The sequence below is a fragment of the Engraulis encrasicolus genome, chromosome 24 (assembly GCF_034702125.1).
Source record: "Engraulis encrasicolus isolate BLACKSEA-1 chromosome 24, IST_EnEncr_1.0, whole genome shotgun sequence".
NCBI lineage: Eukaryota > Metazoa > Chordata > Actinopteri > Clupeiformes > Engraulidae > Engraulis > Engraulis encrasicolus.
In genome coordinates this window covers 6,310,873-6,332,158 of record NC_085880.1, presented here as the reverse complement: position 1 = coordinate 6,332,158, position 21,286 = coordinate 6,310,873, and the positions used below count along the sequence as shown (strand labels likewise).

At 44.2% G+C, this 21,286-nt stretch overlaps 1 protein-coding gene across 1 annotated transcript in view; it reads left to right on the top strand.

Annotated features, from left to right (window-relative positions):
• The window catches only part of LOC134441413 (DNA nucleotidylexotransferase-like), a 137,247-nt gene that overhangs the window by 64,887 nt on the left and 51,074 nt on the right, over positions 1-21,286 (top strand). The window contains exon 8 of the mRNA XM_063191708.1: positions 6,442-6,544. Within this exon, the coding sequence (XP_063047778.1) occupies positions 6,442-6,544 (103 nt within the window). The remainder of the gene's footprint in view (positions 1-6,441; positions 6,545-21,286) is intronic.

Here is a 21,286-nt window from a genome sequence, read left to right as displayed (position 1 = left end):
GCAACAGGGGCGGTACACCACGCCCTGCTTAGGGAAGAGTGTGTGTGTCACACTTCCAACTTAAGGTATGGTAGTGTGTGTGTGTGTGTGTGTGTGTGTGTGTGTGTGTGTGTGTGTGTGTGTGTGTGTGTGTGTGTGTGTGTGTGTGTGTGTGTGTGTGTGTGTGTGTGTGTGTGTGTGTGCGTGAGCACGTGCGTGTGAACGTGCACGTGTGCATGTGTGTCTGAATAATGTGTTTTATGTCTGAAAGTCACTGCCAGCTTGGGGAAGCGTTCCCAGCTGGTGGTGCTGCTGATGCCAGTGTGACAGTCGGCAGTCCGGCTGACAGGCAGCCATTTTAGGGTTCAGGGTGCTGGGGTGGCACTCTGCGGCTCTCCGCTCTCGCGCCTGGTGGCACCGTTTGAAAAGCTCATCAATCTGATGGTCTTTAGCATACATGGCAGACAGCTGGAGGAGGTGGCCAAGGTGTGTCTGGGGTGGATAGCACATAGAATAGAGGTGCTTCTCAGTTTTAATGGTTGCACCGACTTGTCAGACTTTTTATCTTTGGAGTGAGAGAAAAAAGGAAACATTATCATCAGCACTGCTGTTTTTTTCCATTTCAAAGCCTTTCCCACCATCTCTCTTTGTCTCTCTTTGTCTTTCTCTCTACTCTTTTTCTTTTTCAAAACTGTCTGTCTCTTGTTCTGTCTTTCTCTTTCTCACTTGAATGTCTGTATGTGCTGCTTCTCTCAATGTCTTCTTCCATTGCAATCACATACACTCTCTCCCTTTAACTGTTTACTGCGTTTTCCTTCAGTCCATATTTTATGTCTGTGTCTGTCTGTCTGTCTGTCTGTCTGTCTGTCTGTCTGTCTGTCTGTCTGTCTGTCTGTCTCTCTCTCTCTCTCTCTCTCTCTCTCTCTCTCTCTCTCTCTCTCTCTCTCTCTCTCTCTATCTCTCTCTCTCTTTATCTATCCAACCAACCATTCCTTCATGTTATTTTGCTGACTGGGCCTGATTTAGAGTAGGGAATGTGCTCTTTCCTGCTGTGCTTTACTGTGTGGAGGTACTAAAAGCCTTGTGCCAGCACTACCTGCTGAAAAGCTGACACACTGTCTTTAATTCCCTCACTTCAAATTAAGTCAGGGAAGGCACGTTTAAATAACAACACACATGGACGCACGCGCGCACGCACACACACACACACACACACACACGCACGCACGCACGCATGCACACACACCCGCACGCACGCACGTGCACACACACACACCCCTTTTCCCTTAAGTCCCACTTTTGAACGCTACTGCTAGTAAACTGTACTTATGCAGATCACTTGTTTATTAATTTAAAACATGCATCCTATCCACCGTGGCTCTTATTAAGGACAAACTTGTTTGTGCACTTTTTTTAAGGTTATTTATTAATCTGTTTAGTAGCATCGCAGAAAATGGAGCCCTGGAGAGCGTGATCTTTTCCAGGTGCCTGGGCAGCTCTCTATGGGGTCGTCTGGAGCATCTCCGCTGCTGCTAATTAGAAATCTGTCAGAAAACAAGTGCAGCACCTCGGCAGATGGGGAGGCCTAGCATCCGGAACGTGGCGACTCCCACACTTACCTTTTCCTATACAATACCGCTGTCCATCAGGCGATCCGTCCGCCCATTCGTCTGTTTGTTGATCCGCCTGACTGTCTAGCCATAGCTCATAGCTTCATAGATCTGTCTGCCCATCCATCTGGCAGTCTGATGCTGCACCAGCCGAATGCTCTGTCCATTCCTCAGTTCATTCATTCATCCATCCATCCTTCCATCCATGCATCCTTCCATTCATCATCCACCATCCACCATGCATCCATCCACCCACCCATCCATCCATCTAGCCATTCATCCATCCATTTAGCCAACCATCCGTTTCTCCATATTTCCTTTCTATGGTAAAGCACCACTCCCGCCTCTGCCTGCTTTCCTTCGCCCATTTGTTTGTCAGTCTATCAGTAGAGGTCATGTAAGCCATTATGTAAGGTGTGTGTATGTACATTATGTAAGGTGTATCTGTATGTCTGTGTTTTTGCGCACATCTAATGTATAACATTAAGCATCTTTTACCTTATTTTTATTTTACTTTTAGACTTCATCTGCCTGCATTTTTACTTACAGTACATTAAAGATTCTATAGTTTATTTTTATACTAAAGCAGCATTTGTGCTTTTGTTCTTGTAGACAAAGGTAGCTCATTACAGTCATGTAAACAACATTAAAGAAGTCATGGCTGTCTCAATGCAATGGAATTGCTTTGCAGACATATATTTGTACTCCGTCCTACGGACCATCTTTGCTTTTAATCTTTTTGTAAGGCATCTAATACTGATAAGCACGTTCATTTGGATGCAGTACAGTATATAGGTAGACTACAATGCAAACAAACAGTCCTTTTCCTTTTGTTGAGAAGTTTTCCAGTATTTTTGTAAGGCTCCTCGTCAAGCCAAAAGATATGCTGTCATTCCTCCTCATTCAATCCCTCTCTGTTTTTGTTTGTGTGTGTTTGCGCGTGTGCGTGTGCCCATCACTTCATTTGGTATTTGTGAGCCACCAAAAGAACTATGACAGCTTTGATTTAGTATCTGCTCAAACGGAAGAGCTGACAGACAGATATGAGGGATCTGGCTGCGATTGTGCTTTAAAAAATGCTCTGAGATAGACGTCTCACTCCCGTAAATATGACAGCGGGTTATTTTGGTGCAACTCGTTGTGCTCGCTGAAATTGCTAGCTGAGCAGTTTCAAAACTGTTACTTATTTTAAATCACATATTTCACAGCTACTTATTTGTGTACATCAAAAAGGCATTAGTCATTAAATGCCCGTTTTAGGCAGATACACACATAGATGTACACAGTTCATGTACAAACTAATTCATTTACATATATTTTTACCTGGCTACGTGGAGGGTGTTGAGCCAGTTATTGTTATTATAATGACCCTGTCTGTCTGCCTCTCTGTTTATCTGTTTGTGTGTTCGCCTGTTTACACTTAACTAAAGAGAAATCGATTTGGTAGGCTGGTTATAATTAGTCTTGTTTTTTGCACTCTGTGAATACAAAGAACAAACTCTAAGACATCCCAAATGTCAGCCAATTTTACGGCCATATTCTGACTGACTGACTGCCCCCACTCCTCAGAGTGTGAATTGACCACCGCAGACCTGCTATGCTTGACTGACATAATTGCAATGGACATGGATACATTTTTTCCCTCTGTCTGCATTTTCCTGCTGTGGCCTTCACTGCCCACTGGGCCAGACAGAGAGCAATACGTTGTACGCCTCCTCTCGTTCTTCTCATTCTCTTGTTCTCTTTTCCTCCATTCCACTATCTTACTCACTCTCTTTTTCTCTCGTCTGTTTCTGGCACTGTTCTGTCAGATTTGCTGTGATGCTACAGTGGCAGCAGTGCTTGAGATCAAATACTCACACTCTCAGTCACTTGCACGCACACATGCACATGCGCACACACACATACACGCACACACACACATTATCTACATTCTGAGTCAGACTCAGTGTGACGCTTGAGCCATTTGTTCTTCCTTTAGCTGCATACGCTCTGTGGAGGTGTTCTGTCTTTGCGATGTGATGGAATGTTCGGATGATCAAAGTTCTAAAGGATGTTGGAGTACATTGACTGTCTTGTGGAATTCTGGAATCTTGCATTGTTGTAGAACCATTCTTTTCAAGAATGTTCCAAAACTTAAAATGGCAAGATGTACTGCATGAGGCCTCCAAACCCTCATCCTGTGGGTTATCTAAGAGCATTGCCAATCTGGAGACTAAAATAACTCCAGAAGTTGTAGCTTCTCTACTTCTGTACTTCTGTGTACTGTTTTTTCCTTCTTTTGCAAGTTACTGGGCAGTTATGCACTCTCTACAGGACTCCACCCAGATCTCAGGTTATGGAGACTATCCTGTGGCAGTGGTGGTGGTAACATCAGCACTAGCCAGCCAGTCAAGCCAGACGTCCTCTGGGGAGCGGCGGGATGGAGAAACTGTGTGACGGTTTAGCCCTTAATCCTCGCAGAGCGGCCCCGGGTTCATTTTCATTCTATGGGGGTATTCCTCTCCTCTTCTTTCATGTCTGATGCGGTGCCCGGCCTGCACTGCCTTTTGTTGGCTATCTGAGCTCTTCCAACTCTCCATATGGGTCCCCATGCTTTTTAAACGCTGTCCTTTCTTGCCTTCATCGTGTGCTTTTTTTCATGGCGGGAGTCTGAAGTGAAAGCTCTGATGAGAAGAGTATGGGAGGGTGCCTGTCTATCGAGAGAGAGAGAGAGAGAGAGAGAGAGAGAGAGAGAGAGAGAGAGAGAGAGAGAGAGAGAGAGAGAGACTATCACCACGCTCTGCAAGAGGCTAGTGTGGCTGACTCAAAGAAGAAAGGAAGAAAAGAAAACATCTGATAGGAAAAATCAGTGAGCGTTTGGAGATTGGAGAGATGCTGATTGAATAACATCTTCCTTGAGCTTTCAGGACTTCAGGCAGTTGGGTTTGGCACCTCTTTTGGATAGCAGCTTGACTGATTCTCTGTAACTTGCTCTGCATATCAAAGTCAGAGGGAGTACGTTGGCATTCTTTGTTGTTTGTGTTAACAAAATATCTCTGCATATCTACCACTCATTATCTGTGTGCGCGCATTGTCGTGTGTTTGCATGCATGTGTGTGTGTGCATGAGTGAGTGTCTGTCTGTCTGATCAAGTGTATTCTGTGTGTGTGTGTGTGTGTGTGTGTGTGTGTGTGTGTGTGTGTGTGTGTGTGAGTGTGAGTGTGAGTGTGAGAGAGAGAGAGAGAGAGAGAGAGAGAGAGAGAGAGAGAGAGAGAGAGAGAGAGAGAGAGAGCATCTGGATGTGTGTGAGAGAGCTGGAAGACGCCCGGGTGAGTGGGAGGGAGGTATCAAGGGAGGAGATGGAGGAGTGGTGTTCTATTCTCTGCATGCAAATGCAATGGCAGCCAGACAAGTTGGGAGAAGAGCCCAAGTTTAAATGGTGTTCAGCGAAGCAACAGCTGAGCTTTGCATGACTCACAAGCCAACTAATCACACCGCCCACTGTCTGTTTATTATTCAATCCAGTTTTTCCCTTCTTCTCTGAATCAGCCTTGACCTTAATGCACCACAAACAGGGTTAAAACAAGCATCTGTAACACTAGGCCCTATACAAAAAAACCATCATAGCTCTTTTTGAGCTTCAAGAGGCTTTTTTGTGTCTCTTAAAGAAAACTTTTACATTTTCAGTTCAATTTCTGTTCTCGTAGCAGTTATTTTCAGGCTTCATTTTCCTATTTTTCCTCACTAGAGTTGCTGGTAGTTTTAGTATTCCCATAATAACAGTGTGGAGGGTCAAAGCCTTCAAGGACACGATGACTGCAGACATCTTAGGCTGCTGAACCTAATGACACCTGACCAATTAGGATTTAAAACGGTGGGCGGGCAAAAACAAATGCCAGTGCATGCTTCAGCATCCATTATCCACATGCACGACTTCTCAAGTAATCAAATAGACTGTGACCAAACACAATGCAAGCCTTCCCTCATAATGGACCCAGGAAGTGTGACAAAGCCTGCTCTCTGATCATGGTCCATAAGTCAGAGCTGTGTGTGTAATCCTTGCTTCAAGGAACACGTATCCTGTGATGTACTGGCTCTATCGCTGCATATAAGCCAAATGATTTGACTAATTAGCGCATTATAGGCCATGGATGCGTGGCGGGGCAGTATGGATAACAGGCTTGTATACATGGGTTGCATGATCAAATCCCTCCGCAGCAGGCCTGGCACAACCAGGTAAGCAAACTAGGTAATTGCCCAGGTTCCCCTGTGGAATGCCATCCCCACACAGCCCCTACTTGGTGCTGTTGACGATGATCAAGTCTTGCCCATGTGTGTAGGCTACAATCCCACTTCATCATAGACAACACTTATATTGATAGGATACAATTTTGTTGTTAATTCTTCATTCGTGAATCTTTTTCTTCTTGGTGTTAAGAAAGTACACGTAGTAGGCTACTGTAAATAACGCATCTCCACCAATAAGATTTTTGACTGGACATGATCACTTTGTGGGGCAATGTCTACCTTATTGCCCAGACCACTAACCCTGCTAACCCCACCCATTGCAATGTTTGTCGTCAGAATTTCTGGACCGTATTTCTCGAAAGCATCGTCGCTAACCAGTTAGCAACTTACAAGGTTTGCGATGGGAAATTTAATCGCAACCAAGTCAGTTACTAACTTAGTTCGCACCGATGTTGTCGAGAAACTACCCCGGGTCTGCTAGTTCCTGTTAGGCTGCCCATAGCATTTCTAAATTTATCTCTAGCAGCTACTACTTGTACTAAAATATTAACGGGCCGCCCTTGTAAGTGTGGATAACAAGGTGGACAGATGCCAGTAATATCCTTTGACCTTTGCTCCGTAGGGGGAAGGAGTTTGGGCATGATGTGGACTACATACTGACCACAACTGACATCGGGACCGAGGAAGGACTGTTGCTACGGGTGATAGACCGCCTCAACTATCAGGTGAGAGAGATACAGTAGAGAGTTGATAGGTTGGATAGCAACCACAAGCTTGCTTGCTTGCTTCGTCGCTCTCTTATTTGAAGTCTGCTGGCAGTCGAGAAATAAGAGGCAAACAACATGCTACTCATATCCTGGCAGGTACACAGAGTACAGCATCATGGACGAAAGCGGGAGTGAGTACATTCCATTACCATAATTGGTACACAGCAGTTGCGGCAGCAACACTCAAGGTCTATTTACAGTGTATCTGGTTGCTTGCAAATGCAGTAGGCCGTATTGTATAATTCAAAAGGCTGTGGTGGTTGTACAGGATGTATGCATTGAAGGATGCTTAAGAACAGCAGTACCTCTCCACCCCAACAACAACATAGCCTCTCATGCACACGCGCACATACACACACGCGCACACACACACACACACGCAAGCACACACACACACACACACACACACACACACACACACACACACACACACACACACACACACACACACACACACACACACACACACACACACACACACACACACTGAGCACTGAGCACTGCAGCATGTGTGTGGCACTAATGTGAGCTTGACTGTAATGACCATATGCATAATGTAATACTACACGGCCACCAGGTGTCTGAAGGACATATCTAGGGGACACAATATTGCACCCAGGAGAGCATAGAGGAGAGCAGAGCTGAGCGAAGCAGGGGCTGTGCCATCCGTGAGTGGGGTGGGAGCTTTTGAAAGCATTGTCATTGCAACGAGAATTAATGCGGCACTTTGCATTGCAAAGTCAGTCAATCCCATTTGTATAGTTCAAACACACCCAGCAGGATATTATGTGCAATTGTAGGCAGGCGATGATTTGCTTGAAGGGGTGTGCATAACAGAGACGTTTAACCATTAAGCTGTCAAAACTTTGACATGATGCCTGGTGTGAACACGGCAGGGTCGCGGTAAATGTTTATGTCTGGTGGAAGCTTTGTTTTAATGTTAGGCCCTCAATTTTTGGAATTTCTTTGGTATGACAATTTCATATTATAGTGAAATCATACATACAAGACAATAAGATGTCTTGGTAAGATGATTTAAGGGATTAAAGACCTAATTTGATGTATGGCAGATCTTAAGAACATCCTCAAAGACTGCATCGGGTTCAGAACACGTGATCTGTCGTAGGTTTGAAGATTTAATGCCGGGTTGATCCACAGCCCAGGCGGATCTGTAGTGTCTTACTGCATGGTAGCTTTTCATGAAGAGCATGTGCAGCACTTCTCTCTGTGTACCTGACTTGTGTGAAAGGGAAGGTTGAACCCAGGCAGCCCTTTACCCCCCTTTCCCACACCCACATCTCTCTCTCTCTCTCTCTCTCTCTCTCTCTCTCTCTCTCTCTCTCTCTCTCTCTCTCTCTCTCTCTCTCTCTCTCTCTCTCTCTCTCTCTCTCTCTCTCTCTCTCCTTTTCCTCTTTCAGTATCTCTGGGAGTAACTTTTATATAATTGCTTGACTTTAGTATTGATTACAACAATCTGGAGAATAGTGTCTCAATGTCTTACTGTGAAGAGATGAAAGCAGCTCAACAGTCTAAGCCCAGGTGCCGGGAATAATGAGACACTTGTTCTGACACATCTGTTCTCATTCTATCACACATCAAGGAGTGGGCCGAGATCAAATGTGTTTACAGAGTGACTGTATGAGTAACATTTTACTGTAAATATGTACTGTATAGTAGCATGTGTGTGTGTGTGTGTGTGTGTGTGTGTGTGTGTGTGTGTGTGTGTGTGTGTGTGTGTGTGTGTGTGTGTGTGTGTGTGTGTGTGTGTGTGTGTGTGTGTGTGTGTGTGTGTGTGTGTGTGTGTGTGTGGTTGTGTGTGGTTGTTGAATTTCTAAATTAAAATTGGCTTTATTCCTCTATTATGTAAACAGTTAATTCCGATGACATCCGGCAATGATGCAGAGTTAAATGAAAGCTCTTCATGTAAGAAACACAAAGAACTATTTGATTTTTGTTCTTTCAGAATAAAAACATAATGTAAACGCATTATGTGTATGCGCGCGTGTGTGTGTGCGTGCGTGCGTGTGTGTGTGTATGTGTGGGTGTGTGTGCACGCACACGTGTGTGAACGTGTGTGTGTTTGTACTGCTTATGCATGTGATGTCATGTGGGTGCACTTATGGTTGTGTGTTCTCATTGTGTGTCAGTTACACTTACATGGGTAAAGTGTGTGTGCTTTCAAAGTTCGTACTCTTTATAGAAAAACACTTACACTTTCATTATTCTTTAAATAGGTCAGAACATCAAAAGCTTGGTATAAACAGGCTCAGAGCCCTAGAGTGCCTTTCTCTTACGTCTGAGAACAAAAGCCAAGGATGGAGAGAGAGAGAACAAAGAAGAAGGAAGGAAAAAACACATTATGGTTTTTTGACCCCCTTCAGGAATGGCAGGTTTCGTTTCTACGGCTCCTCAATACTCCAGCGTCAGCTCTAATAACTTCTAACACCTACACAAATGCAATATGAATACAGAAAAATATACCAGGTCAGCATTAAAAACAGAAACCAAAGCACACGATTCGTCTGGTGTGCCAGCCTCAGACTTTCTATTTTTATCCACTGATGGCTATGTCTTTGTTTTCCCCATCGTTATGCTGCCCATGTCAATTTAATATCCGGCTGCATTTTCTTGAATTTTTGTTGAGTGTTCCGCACACGTTACCTAGGAGTTTGTGCTCCTGTCCTCGCTGACCTTATGTGACTGTGAAGGCCTAGTTGACAGCTGACAGGGCGAGTTGATGATTTTCTGGTCAACTTCAAAGTTGCAGCCTTAATCTTAAGGGTTGGTACTAAGCTGCAATAGATGAAAAGAAGGGAACCTTTCAAATATATTTATTTTTCTCTCAGGGAACTGATCTGCTGTTTGCTGATGAAATTGAAATAGGTTCCTCAGGTCAGAACAGTGATTTCAGCCAAATGTCAAATGCAGTCTTGCAACCTTTCCTTCTCTATTTTTACCCAATATTGATGCCATGAGGTAACACTGAACAGATAGAGCTGTAGAGAGGGAAATATGGAGAGGAGAGCTCTGTAGGTAGACAGTTGTTATTTAACAAGTGAAGGTCGCAACATTGGTGTTATACTAGTAAAAACCTTAAATTGGCAAAGAATGAGGAGAATGCTCACCTGATATCTGATGCATGATATGGCATGATATGGCAGAGGCATGATATGTCTGAAATGTCACACCAATTAAAACATTTTTGGGGGATTGTGATGCTGGTGCTACAGCATTTCTGGTCTTGCAGGCTTCAACTTTTAATTGATTTACCTGGTGTCATTTGGTGATTCATTATAGCTATTGAGGCAGAGGGTCCTGCTTTAGTCAACAGCATTTACTGGGGAAAAAAGTGATAAGTATTTATGCTAAGACCCGTGAGGGAGCAGGTAAGGGGCTTGATGGATCAGGGTGATGGGACAGTGTTGAAACACCAGACATGAGCAAGCAAGTAGGCATCATGACCCGGAAATGCCTGGGGACACAAGCATTCTCAAATTTCACTCTTATATTTTCTTACCGACGTAAGACAGTGGCCATAGTGGAAAGAGTGCCTCAGGAACTCAAGAGTGCTGAAGACCAGTGTAGACTAAACACATCTGTATACCTTGACCAATAAGCTGCAAGCGCACTTAAGCATTTTCTCTGCAGAGATTCAACCAGTGGTGTTGTTTGTTTGTGTTGGGAGTGGGGGGTGGGTGAGTCCTGCTGCCTGCCTGCTGTGTAAAAGTCTGGTGGCAGCCAGGGCTGGTCTGGTCGAAAAAATCAGGCCGGGCATTTTCAGACAAGTCCACCAGGCATTGAGCAAGACAATGAAGCCTGTGTCAACATTTTAAATAATCTAATATCAGCTGTTTACACCACAACAGCCAAACTGTTTTATTTCTATCTGACTGTTACAGACAGGCTCACTGTAGTGGTATGATAACTGACTCCATTGCGGGGAAGGTCAGGCCAAAATCATCAGTCCACTGGGCACCACCACCGCTGCTGCCACTGCTGTTTCCTGATGTGAGCAGACGTATTCAAGGCAGCCATTAACATTTCATGTTTTTTAACAGGTCACAGTTTAATAATGGAGGCAAAAGAAGTAGCACGGCTAGAAACAGGAAAGTACCTTTAAATATTATCACCCTCATTGGTCAGTGTTCTTTTACCTCCATTAAACAATGGTCTGTTAAAAACAAACAAAAATCCTATAGCATATAGGATCATCAGCATAGACGATTGTGATTTTTTTTTCTCCTGTTGGGACTTGTTGCATAGAAAAAAGCTGTAACGTAAATCTAAAAAGGCATTCTGTATTTTTTTTTATTAAAGCACCCTTTCCCTGTGTCTGCCTGCCAGAGAGTGCAGTGCATGTCTGTGTATCTGTGAGTTTGCTGGTTGCTACCAGGCAAATCCTTAGAGGTCAATTGAATCTAGCTGAAGCAAGAAAAAGGAGCCAATGATGGGAATTTAATGCATGGACGCAATTCTTCACTGTAGCCTAAGCTATTTTCTCTCCATTCACCACCCTCCTTCCCTCCATCGTTTTGGCCTTTCTCAACATAGCAACTCCACCACTGTCATGGCAGGTTTATAAATACACCAAGGCCTCATTACCACCTCCTTATGTGGGCTTCAAAGCACCTCTTCATCTCCGATTAGCACATCTGCTGGTGTTAACTAACCATCTAACCATCCGTAGCTGTGGCGCTACACAACACTGTCCACGGAAGGGGGCTTGTCTTTTATTTTGAGCATATTGAAAAAATACTGTCATGGTTCAGAGGACAGATTTGTCAATTTGATGTATTAGTTTTATGGCAGTTGATACCTCAGAAATGTCTAGGGGAGGATAACAGGACAACAACAGAGTTCTAAAATTAAAAAATAAAATTTGAAAAAAAGGCAGTTAGTTTGAGTAAAGCTAGCCCTGTAGTTGCAGAACTCGTGCTGTTAGACTTTATATTTCATTGAAATTGAAAACAATTCTTTGCAAACTGTTCGCCGTCTTGGATAATGAACACTCTATAACACAAAGAGATTGTATATTTGAACTAAAACATTACTATCGTATCCGCACTCAAATTTCACCGCTCCCACAGTGTGCATAGATCTAGTTAGCCAAGGTGCTGCTGATGACCCGGTGTGCGTTCCATTCCCCACACTGTGCACTGTGTACTTAGATGCAGTGCACTTCCCACCCTCAACTTAACAGCAAATAAGTGCAGATATTTTGGCTGACACAAGTGCGTGGATTGAGACGTAGGGCACTGGCTCTTTTTCATCGTCTGACATCAATTCCAGCTCGTGTTTGTTTTTTGGGGGTGGGACAAGAGTGCTGAAAAACGGTTAAAACAACATTTACAAACAGTCCTTACTACTGAACAAAACAACTTCTGTACATTAGAGTTCTGTTTCTGGACACATGAAAACACATTTGAAACCATGTAAACTTATAGTTTTCCATTAGAGTTGACCTTTATAAAAGCAGTTTTGAGTAAGGCAGCATGTATTCATTGTAGTTTAACTAGTTTGACGAGACTATCCTCCTGTTATAACAACACCATCATCCTATTATAAGATCACCAATAGAAGTTACTTTGCCAGTGGATATTTGACATCTGGCGAATGGAGTGGAGGAGATCACATTATAAACTGTTGTTCTGGCAAACCCAGTGACTACTGTGAATAGGGCAGTTAGAGTCCAGGGAAGACTGGAGGACGTCCAGGAGAGACTGGATGACAGCAGGGAAAGACCGCACCGGGCGTGTGTGGCTAGTTACTCTACCCACTTCTCCCGTTAGAGGGAAGCCCAACCCCAACTACGAAGAATAATAAGAAGCAACAGCCCGTGGGCCCTCCGAGAGGTGGGATGGAAGATGGGCCCAACAGGACGGACCACACGGTGACGACGGCAACGGAAACGGATTTCGAGAATACCAGAGCTCCAGGAAATGAGGAGAAGATCCTCCGGAGGTGTGAATGTGGATGGGAGAAAGTGACCACGTTCAGAGGCGTCCGGATCCACCAAGGGAAAGCGAAGTGTGGCCAAAAGGGCCAACAGCAACCTTGCACTGCGACAGCAGGTGAGACAAGAGGGACCAAAAGTCAGGACAAAAACCACAGTTCCAATGTACCCAACGTTGCTAGAGGCATGAGAGCGACAGAGGAAGAAGTCCCACTGGTAGATAACGTGCCCTCACGTGAGCATGAAGACCCAGTCCTCACCACCTCACACTGCACAGAGCCAAACACAGAGTTCAGGAAACCAGCAAGAAGAAATAAGATTAAGTGGCTTAAGTCAAGTGAAGCACAGGCATGGCGAGCACTGGATGCAGACCTGATCAAGACCCTAGAGGGATCACTGCATGGAGGGGCGGAGACTACGCTTAATTTGATTGGGGACATTATATATCAGACGTGCAAAGACAGGTTTGGCGAGGTTGTCCCCAGACAGAGGATCACCCTAAGAGAGAAGGGGAGGAGAGAGAAGGAAATCCTCCAACTCGTGCAAAAGCGGCGGCAACTCCGCAAGAACTGAAGAAAGGCAACCCAAGCGGAGAATGAGGGGCTCAAAGCCTTGTGGGAGGAGGTCAGGAAAAGACTATTTGGACTTCGCAGAGCCGAACACATTCGGAAGCGCAGCAGGCGGAAGGAAAAAAAGCGAGCCAGTTTCTTCAAGGATCCCTTCAAGCATGCCAGACAGTTGCTGGGAGAGAAGAAGACTGGCAAGCTTGAAACCACCAGGGAGCAGTTGGAGCAGCACATCAGGGAACAGTACAGCGATCCGCAAAGGAGCGTCCCTGTAGCGAAGGGGAGTAGAGTTGCCCAGCTGGGACTCAAACCCAGACGTTCTGGGGTAGTAAACTGGGGCTCTGACCGCTACACCAAAGAGCCAGGCTCATTGGCGTGGCAATCAGAACACACTCACAACACTAGTGATGGTCACTCCATTACACTGTCTTCCCCTTCGGGAAGCGCACCCGTGCGTTTCACACACTCATGGTGTCCCTTGCGCCCATCATGCTTCTCCCATCCAGTGTGCCCCATCATCAATGCTTCACTCATCACTGGGGTCAAACTGCCAAATGGTCAGAGGCTTCCCCCATTAAGGAGCTACATGGACGACGTCACCTCCCTCCTTCAGACAGCAGCATGTACAGCAAGACTGCTGAAGAGGATGGATGGGCAGAGGTCATGGTGCCCGAATGAAGATCAAGTCCTCTAAGTCTCGCAGCCTGTCACTTCGGAAAGGAGTCAGGAACGACTGCACCACCTTTCTTGTAGGAGGGGAGAAGATACCACTCCTTGCCGAGCAACCCATCAGAAGCCTGGGGAGGCAGTACACCGCAGACCTATCTGATAAACAGATGGGGAAAACCGTCACGAAACAGCTATGTGACGGCCTGGAGAGGATCGACCAAAGCCAACTCCCTGGGAAGTACAAGGTTTGGTGCTACCAGTTTACACTCTACCAGAGGGTAATGCGGCCCCTGAAAATGAGCGAGATCCCCTCATCAACCGTGACTAAGATGGATGGGAAAGCCAACTCATTCATCCGAAAGTGGTTGGGGTTCCCACGTATCTGAAGCTGGCCTCTTCGGAAGAAATATGCTACAACTACCACTGACGTTACTATAGCTGGGCTACAAGCAAGAGAAGGCCAGGTTGGTCCTTGAGCTTCGGGAGTACACAGACGAGTCAGTCATGAAGGCTAACGCCAGGGTCCTGGCTGGCCGCAAGTGGAACGCCCAGACCGAGGTCGACTAAGCTGTAGGCCAGCTGCAGCACAAGGTAATCATGGGCAGAGTGCAGGTAGGTAGATCAGGCCGAGGATGGGGAGATGCACCAGGATTCTGGTCCAAGGCCCACCGCAAGGAAAGGAAGGAGATGGTGGTGGCGGAGGTGACGAGGATGGAGGAAGACCGCTACAAGATCAAGGCTGTGTCTCAGGGACGGCAGGGAAGCTGGACAACCTGGGAGGGAATCTCAAACAGGAACATCAGTCGGTCAGACGTGTGGAAGATCCCACAGTCAAGACTCAGCTTTCTTATACGCTCAACCTATGACACGCTTCCCTGTCCTCGGAACCTCCACCAATGGTTTGGAAATGAGGAATGCTGCGCACTCTGCAATGCTCCCAATGTAAGCCTCCAGCATATCTTGTCAGGCTGCAAAATCGTGCTATCACAAGGCCGCTACAGATGGCGCCACCACCAGGTCTTGAGAAAGCTAACCGAAGTACTGGAGGAGTGCAGACAGTATAGCAGAATACCATCGCCGACAGAGGACCCCACCATCTTTGTCGCGGAAGGAGGGATCAGAAGCATCAGGCAAAGAGAAACATCAAGGCCCTTCAGTCCCGGCCAGGATTGGAGCATGAAGGTCGACTTGGACAGGAAGCTTCTGTTTCCCACAGAGATTACCACCACATCTCTCCGGCCAGACATAGTGGCGTGGTCCACAAAGGCAAGAGCAGTGGCCCTCATTGAGCTCACCGCGCCAATGGAGGAAGGGATCGAGGCTGCCTTTGAGTGAAAAAAGGCCAAGTACTCTGAGCTGGCTGCTGAGTGCCGGGAGGCGGGTTACAAGACTACCATCTACCCAATGGAGGTTGGATGCAGAGGCTTTATGGGGTTGTCGACTATACGCCTCCTAAAGGACGTGGGAGTCACCGGAAGGAGGCTTAAGAAGGCAACAAAGGCACTGTTGCAGCCCCAGCAACCAACGCACCTAAGCACAGCTGCTAGGAAGGGGTTAAAGCCAGCAGCCAACGAACACCAAACAGCTCAAATGTCTCACAAACAACTCGACAGTACGCATCTGCCTCAACTGTCAGGTCTTTATTTATCTCATTTTATCCTTTTATTTAGTTATTTTTTATGCTTATCAATGTATGGAATGCATGTATTATTGGTGTAAGAGACAGAGCAAAGCTGTACGCCAGGAGCAGATGGGCTGTGAGACTGGCCCCTCACTGCGGGCCCACCAGCTGGAGCGGGTGTTGTGGTTCAGGGCCGAAACAACCAGAGAAGGTTGGACACCACCTGATGACATCTGCTTCTGGCGTAGGGCTACAGCTACCTGCGAAGGTGGGTGAGGAAGGCACCTCCTGTGTATGCATCAAGTAGTTTATGGATGTGTATTTCCTATGTTTGCCTATTGATACAACAAAGATGTTTGTGTCACAAGTCTTATTTTCTCTCGCTGACCCATGGGCACCGGAGGAGGTGCGACAGGCAGCAATGCCCAGCAGGTATTAACAGCTATCCCGTTGTAATGAAAATTATTATATAGACAGTTGCCAAATTAAATTTACAAAGGTCAGATTACAAAGTCTAGCAAAGTTTTAAGAACATGGGTGAACGAGCTTGTATCACTGAAAGAACTGGCTGGTCTAGCTGCAAGAGTAGAGCAGTGCATTGTGACATCCTCAACTTCTTTTGTGAGAAGGGAGGACATGGTGTCTGTATGGGTGTGAAGACAGCATTATGCTTCCACCACCTACAGACTGTATCCTCCTGGGCCCAACTCTGGGTAAGCGTGAAGCCTGTGATTAAGTGCAGGTAACGGAGGTCGATGCTAAAGTTCATACCCTTGTCAGCCGCCATTTTCACACAGCTACTTTTACCCTCTGTCCAAAAAACTTGCATTGCAGGTGTGCTGGAGACCAGAATTAAAATGCAATTAACATTACACTCATCTTTTACCCAAAGCAACTTACAGTCATTTAGTTACAAGGTTATGGTACCTGGAGGGAGATAGAACAGGGGGACAGAGAGTTAAGGGTGGGTCTCGAACCGGCAACCCTCTGTCCTAAAGCCTGACTCTTAACTATTTGGCCACGGCTGTTAGTGGGTGGGTGGGATGTGCGGCATCACCATTCTTCAATATCATCCTCTTTTCTACTTCCTTCCTCTTATTCAGCCTGCTTTCCCCCCTCTGACCTGCGGTGAATATGGTACATCCATCAAAAACATGTCCTTGTAAAAATGGGCTTCATCATTTTCTCTTCCATCCACACATTCCTCTCCTCTCCTCTCCTCATTTGTTTTCCTCTCCTTGTCCTCTTCATCCTATCTCCCTCTCTTCTCTTCTCTTCTCTTCTCTTCTCTTCTCTTCTCTTCTCTTCTCTTCTCTTCTCTTCTCTTCTCTTCTCTTTGGTCTTCTGCTCTCCATATGTTCCTCTCCTCTCTTTCCTCTCTCTCTCCTCTTGTACCTCTCCTGCTCTCTCCCATCTCCCTCATCTCTTCCATCTTCCTCTACCTCCCCTTGCCTCCCTATTCCCTAGTCCCCGGTGGTTATTGTTAGGTTCAAACCCTTAACATTTGTAAATATGAAACACCTGAAATGAAAGACACAGAGAATCCTTAATTAAGTTTCAAACCGGCTTGGAGAGCGGATGGGGAGAACCGTCAGCTACCATTTTCCCCACTCGTTCTAAACGATGTAATAGCCATAAGTCATATTTATTGGAGGATTTTCCCTGATAACAATTATCTCTATCCGCTAAAGGGAAAAGGGGGCGTACCCGGATAGAGATTAATTCATTCACACACACACACACACACAAACACACGAACACACTAGCCAGGCTGCGCCCTCCTAGTGACGCAACACCTTCGGCGGCGCTGCAGATCGAATCTCGATTGCAAGTCTATGATAATCAGGCAACGAACACACAGTCCTTGGCCTGCCATGTGGAGACGCAACTCTGTTGTGTTTGGGCATTCCATTGTTCTGGTACAGATAAAGTCCTCGCACAGTCCAGTAATCTTCTGCAGCCTTGAACAGGAATTCTTGAATGTGAAAGGGCACATTTGTGCCACGGCAACATGTTTGCTTTCATATAGAATAAAATACAGTTCCAACATTTCCCCCTGTTTATTCTATATAGAGGCAAACATTAACATCATCCAGTGATCACTTCAAATGTTTTTTTTTTCTTTAAATAGGTACATTTAGGGGCCCCCATCATAATCCCCTGGGTCAGGGAACAGATCAGGGACGTTGAGGGATTCGTCTCGTCAGATTGGTGTGGAGGCTCATGGTCTCCACCAACAACATCATCATAGTGTCATCGACATCACTATCCTGTCTAGTTAGAAGAGCATATAGGTTTGACATTTTTTCTTCCATTTGTGCAATGGCAGTGGTACTAAATCTGGTGCACAACACTCTAATACAAAGAATACAACAACATCCACATAACGTGAGGATCGCCGCAAATATTGCAATAGACATGATTATGGACGCTGCCAACTGTCTGTATTTGCCAACATGTCAGAGAAACCATCCCACACTGAAGTGTCGACCCTGGAGTGGTCTTTCATTTTCTTTTTGGTTGAGGGATCCCAGTCCCTCTATCGCCCTGGTGACACTTTCGTCAGCTGCCGTATTGTTCGGTATGAAGGAACAACATTGATAACCAAAAATAGAGCACACACTCCTATCGGCCAAAAGCATATCAACCGCAATACGAGATTGGAATGCGATTAGGCAGGTTGCCTTCAGTTGTTCATGGATGGCCCTGAACTCGAATTCAGTTTTGTTGCCCAGCGCCTGCACATTATAGTGGATGTTGTTCATTCTGTCCATATTTTTGTTTATAGTACACCACCAACATACAAATGATTCAAACCCTGATGCAATTTGATTCCACATTGTAGCTCTCTTTTTTTTTTTTTTTTTTAAAAAGGATCGATCAGGATACAATTTATTACAGAAAAAGTGAGATTACAAAAAGAATAAGAAGAAAATAAAAGAAGTAAAAGTAAAAGAAGAATAAAAAGGTTAAAAAGAAATAAAAATGAGACAAAGTCTCACAACGTCTCACTATCTAGGCAGCATCCTATCTCTGGCGAATGACAGGCAAATCGATCGACAACTGACAAAATGGTGGCAACAGTTTTTATACCGTCTTCCTCATGTCAGCAGGTTACACGTATGCAAGTATGATCTTAGTTAAGGAAGATGTCGTCTCCATGTCTCCAGTAGTGACGAAGCATAAAAACACCTATCACTAAGGATAACACACAGCCTAGATGTGTCTGCTATCTGGAAAGTTAGGCGCGAGCACACTGTGCCCTGGCACAATGGCCTTCGACAGCAGAGGCTCTCGCTCTGAGCTCTCCAGATATCAGCAAAGTAACCGTAAACATACCACATTCCTGGCCCAATTGATTGGAACACAGGAATAGACAAAAGTTAACAACCGTATGGTCAATCAGTTGTTGGTCAGCTGCAAAATGCAGCAGGATATACCACTCAAATTCAACATTCCTCCCTCAAGATAAATAAAAACAAAGTTTTTTCTTATCTTCAAATTAACAAAGCAAGTGAATGACCAAACTGTTAGACACAGGGATAAACAATAAGGACATTAAGGAAATAGGGAATAATAACCACCCTCAATCAAATACCCCTAAGCATAACGAATGTCAAATATTGTAAATATATTACTCAGGATTAAATTGATAACTTTCCCAAAAATTACAGTAAATTAACTGGTTGAGTGCATATTAGCAAAAAGTAGAAACTCAAAGAGAAAATAAAAACTATCAGTCTGCAATGTCTGGTTGTTTTACTTGCACAAGTCTGGCCTTGGAACAGACTTGCTTGAGCAAAACAACAACAATCCTTCAGAAGATAAAACAATAGCAACATAGAAGAGCAGGGAAAACTCCGGATTCTCTGCTAAATGAAATGGAAAGTAGAAGTATACCAGGCACTGTGAACACACTTAGAGGCAATAATATATTCACACAAAGTGAACGGGATGGCATGTAGGCTATATTGAGAAACGTTGACATCGGGTGCATCAGCCCGCAAAACCAGTCGTTGTTGGTTGTTTTAGGTTAGGTTAAGGGGTGAAGTTTCAGAACAAGGTTTCATTTAACATGTGCCCTATACACATATTTGTTTAATGCACTGATTAATCCTAAAATATCTCTCCTGTTTGAGACATGTGCCATCCACATGACTCAATAAGACTTAAGTCATTTCCGAAACAGACTTTGAGCACAGTAAATGATGAGAAGTAAACATCTTCCAACACCCTCCAGTTCATGGGTGCATGAGTGATTCTACGATTCCCCTACGCTTTTGGCAAAAGCAAAAAGTCAATTATCAGTATTTTTCCCAACTAAATGACCTAGATGTTTACATAGTGCCAAACAAACAAATTGCCAAGCTTAATCTTAATAGTTAGTGGAATTGGCAAATCAAATCCACGGACTTAAAAGTGTAGCCGAATCAGAGAATCACTCGCATAGCCTACATCAAGGCAGGCTTTTTCAAAACATTTGCTTAAAGAAATACACAGACATTAGTTTAGAGGAGGTGCACAGATTAGAGAGCATTATAATAGAAAAGAAAACAAAAAATGTTTTGTTAGTTTAGACAAAACAAAACCCAAAGCCGCCCAACCATTCTCTCATAATCTATAATCAAAATAAAATAGATAGCTCTACATTCCCGAGGAACAACAATTTATCAAGAGCAAAATTATGAAAAAGAAAATTACTCTGGTCAGTATCTGACTATTGTGGCTCACGTTTACATTACAGTTCCTTACAGAATAGGCGATAAACGCAAACTGACAAAATGTGGTGTTGACCACATAGTTACTTAAACATATTGGCATGCAGTCCTCACTGTCCTTTTGTCATGAGGTCATGGTGATATAGGGGCCTAGCCCAACTCCTGCCAATAATGTCAGTACATTCAAAAATGTATTTTGTAAAAATAAAATAAAAAATTTGAGTATGAGTAATATTTGAGAATCCAATAATATCCCTCCTGTTGATACATGGCTTAGCCCATGGCTTCATCTATTTAAAATGAATGACATTTATTACTACTCTCCAAAAAAACGCAACTTTAAACGAAAAATGAAACAAACAACCAGACAGACCCTTTACCTAAGGTATAGAGGTCAGACCTTTTCTAACTTTAGGTCAAACTTTTCATGGTTTGAAAGAAAGAAAAAAAATAACAGTTGTTATTTTATCAAGTGTTATAACTAAAATTATCACCCAATTGAAACAAAACAAACTCTGGGAAAATCTTGTGAAACTTATCAAATTAAAAACAAAATTCACTTAACCTAGCGATCATTGGTATTGTCTAGGTTCCTTCCATTCACATCAGCTGTGTTTCAGCTCGTTTCCATAACACTGGGCCTGTTCCTCAAAGAACACAAAAAAAAGTATTATAGGGAAAACAACTTTCTTTCATGTACACTCAAGCCAGATCAATTTGAAATCAAATCAGAGCAAAAAATGATTGACTTCATGTATCGGCTACATAAAACATTTGTAACGGAACTAAAACCTTATTGGCAATCAGTTTTCACTTTGATTGCAAGTTGACGACTGAAATGAAAAGACAGAGTTAGACAACTGTCTCTTTGTTTATAAATCAAACAAATGAAAATATAAGGATCCCAACGTCAACAAATTCAAACTTTTAAAAGCAAATAGAGAACATTGACATGTCTCATCACACACCATGTGAAGCAATGTTCACACTTACAGTATTAAACTAACGACAATGATAGATATTTAACATAACTTTAAGCTTTGGTATTGTTTATCTAGGTCGGTGTTCAGTTTTTTTTTATTTCTTATTGTCTTTTCAGTGACAAACAGGTGGTTTAGCATACACTGTTGGAGGTTTCAATATTAAGTGTCTTTCTGTCTCTGCCACAGAAAT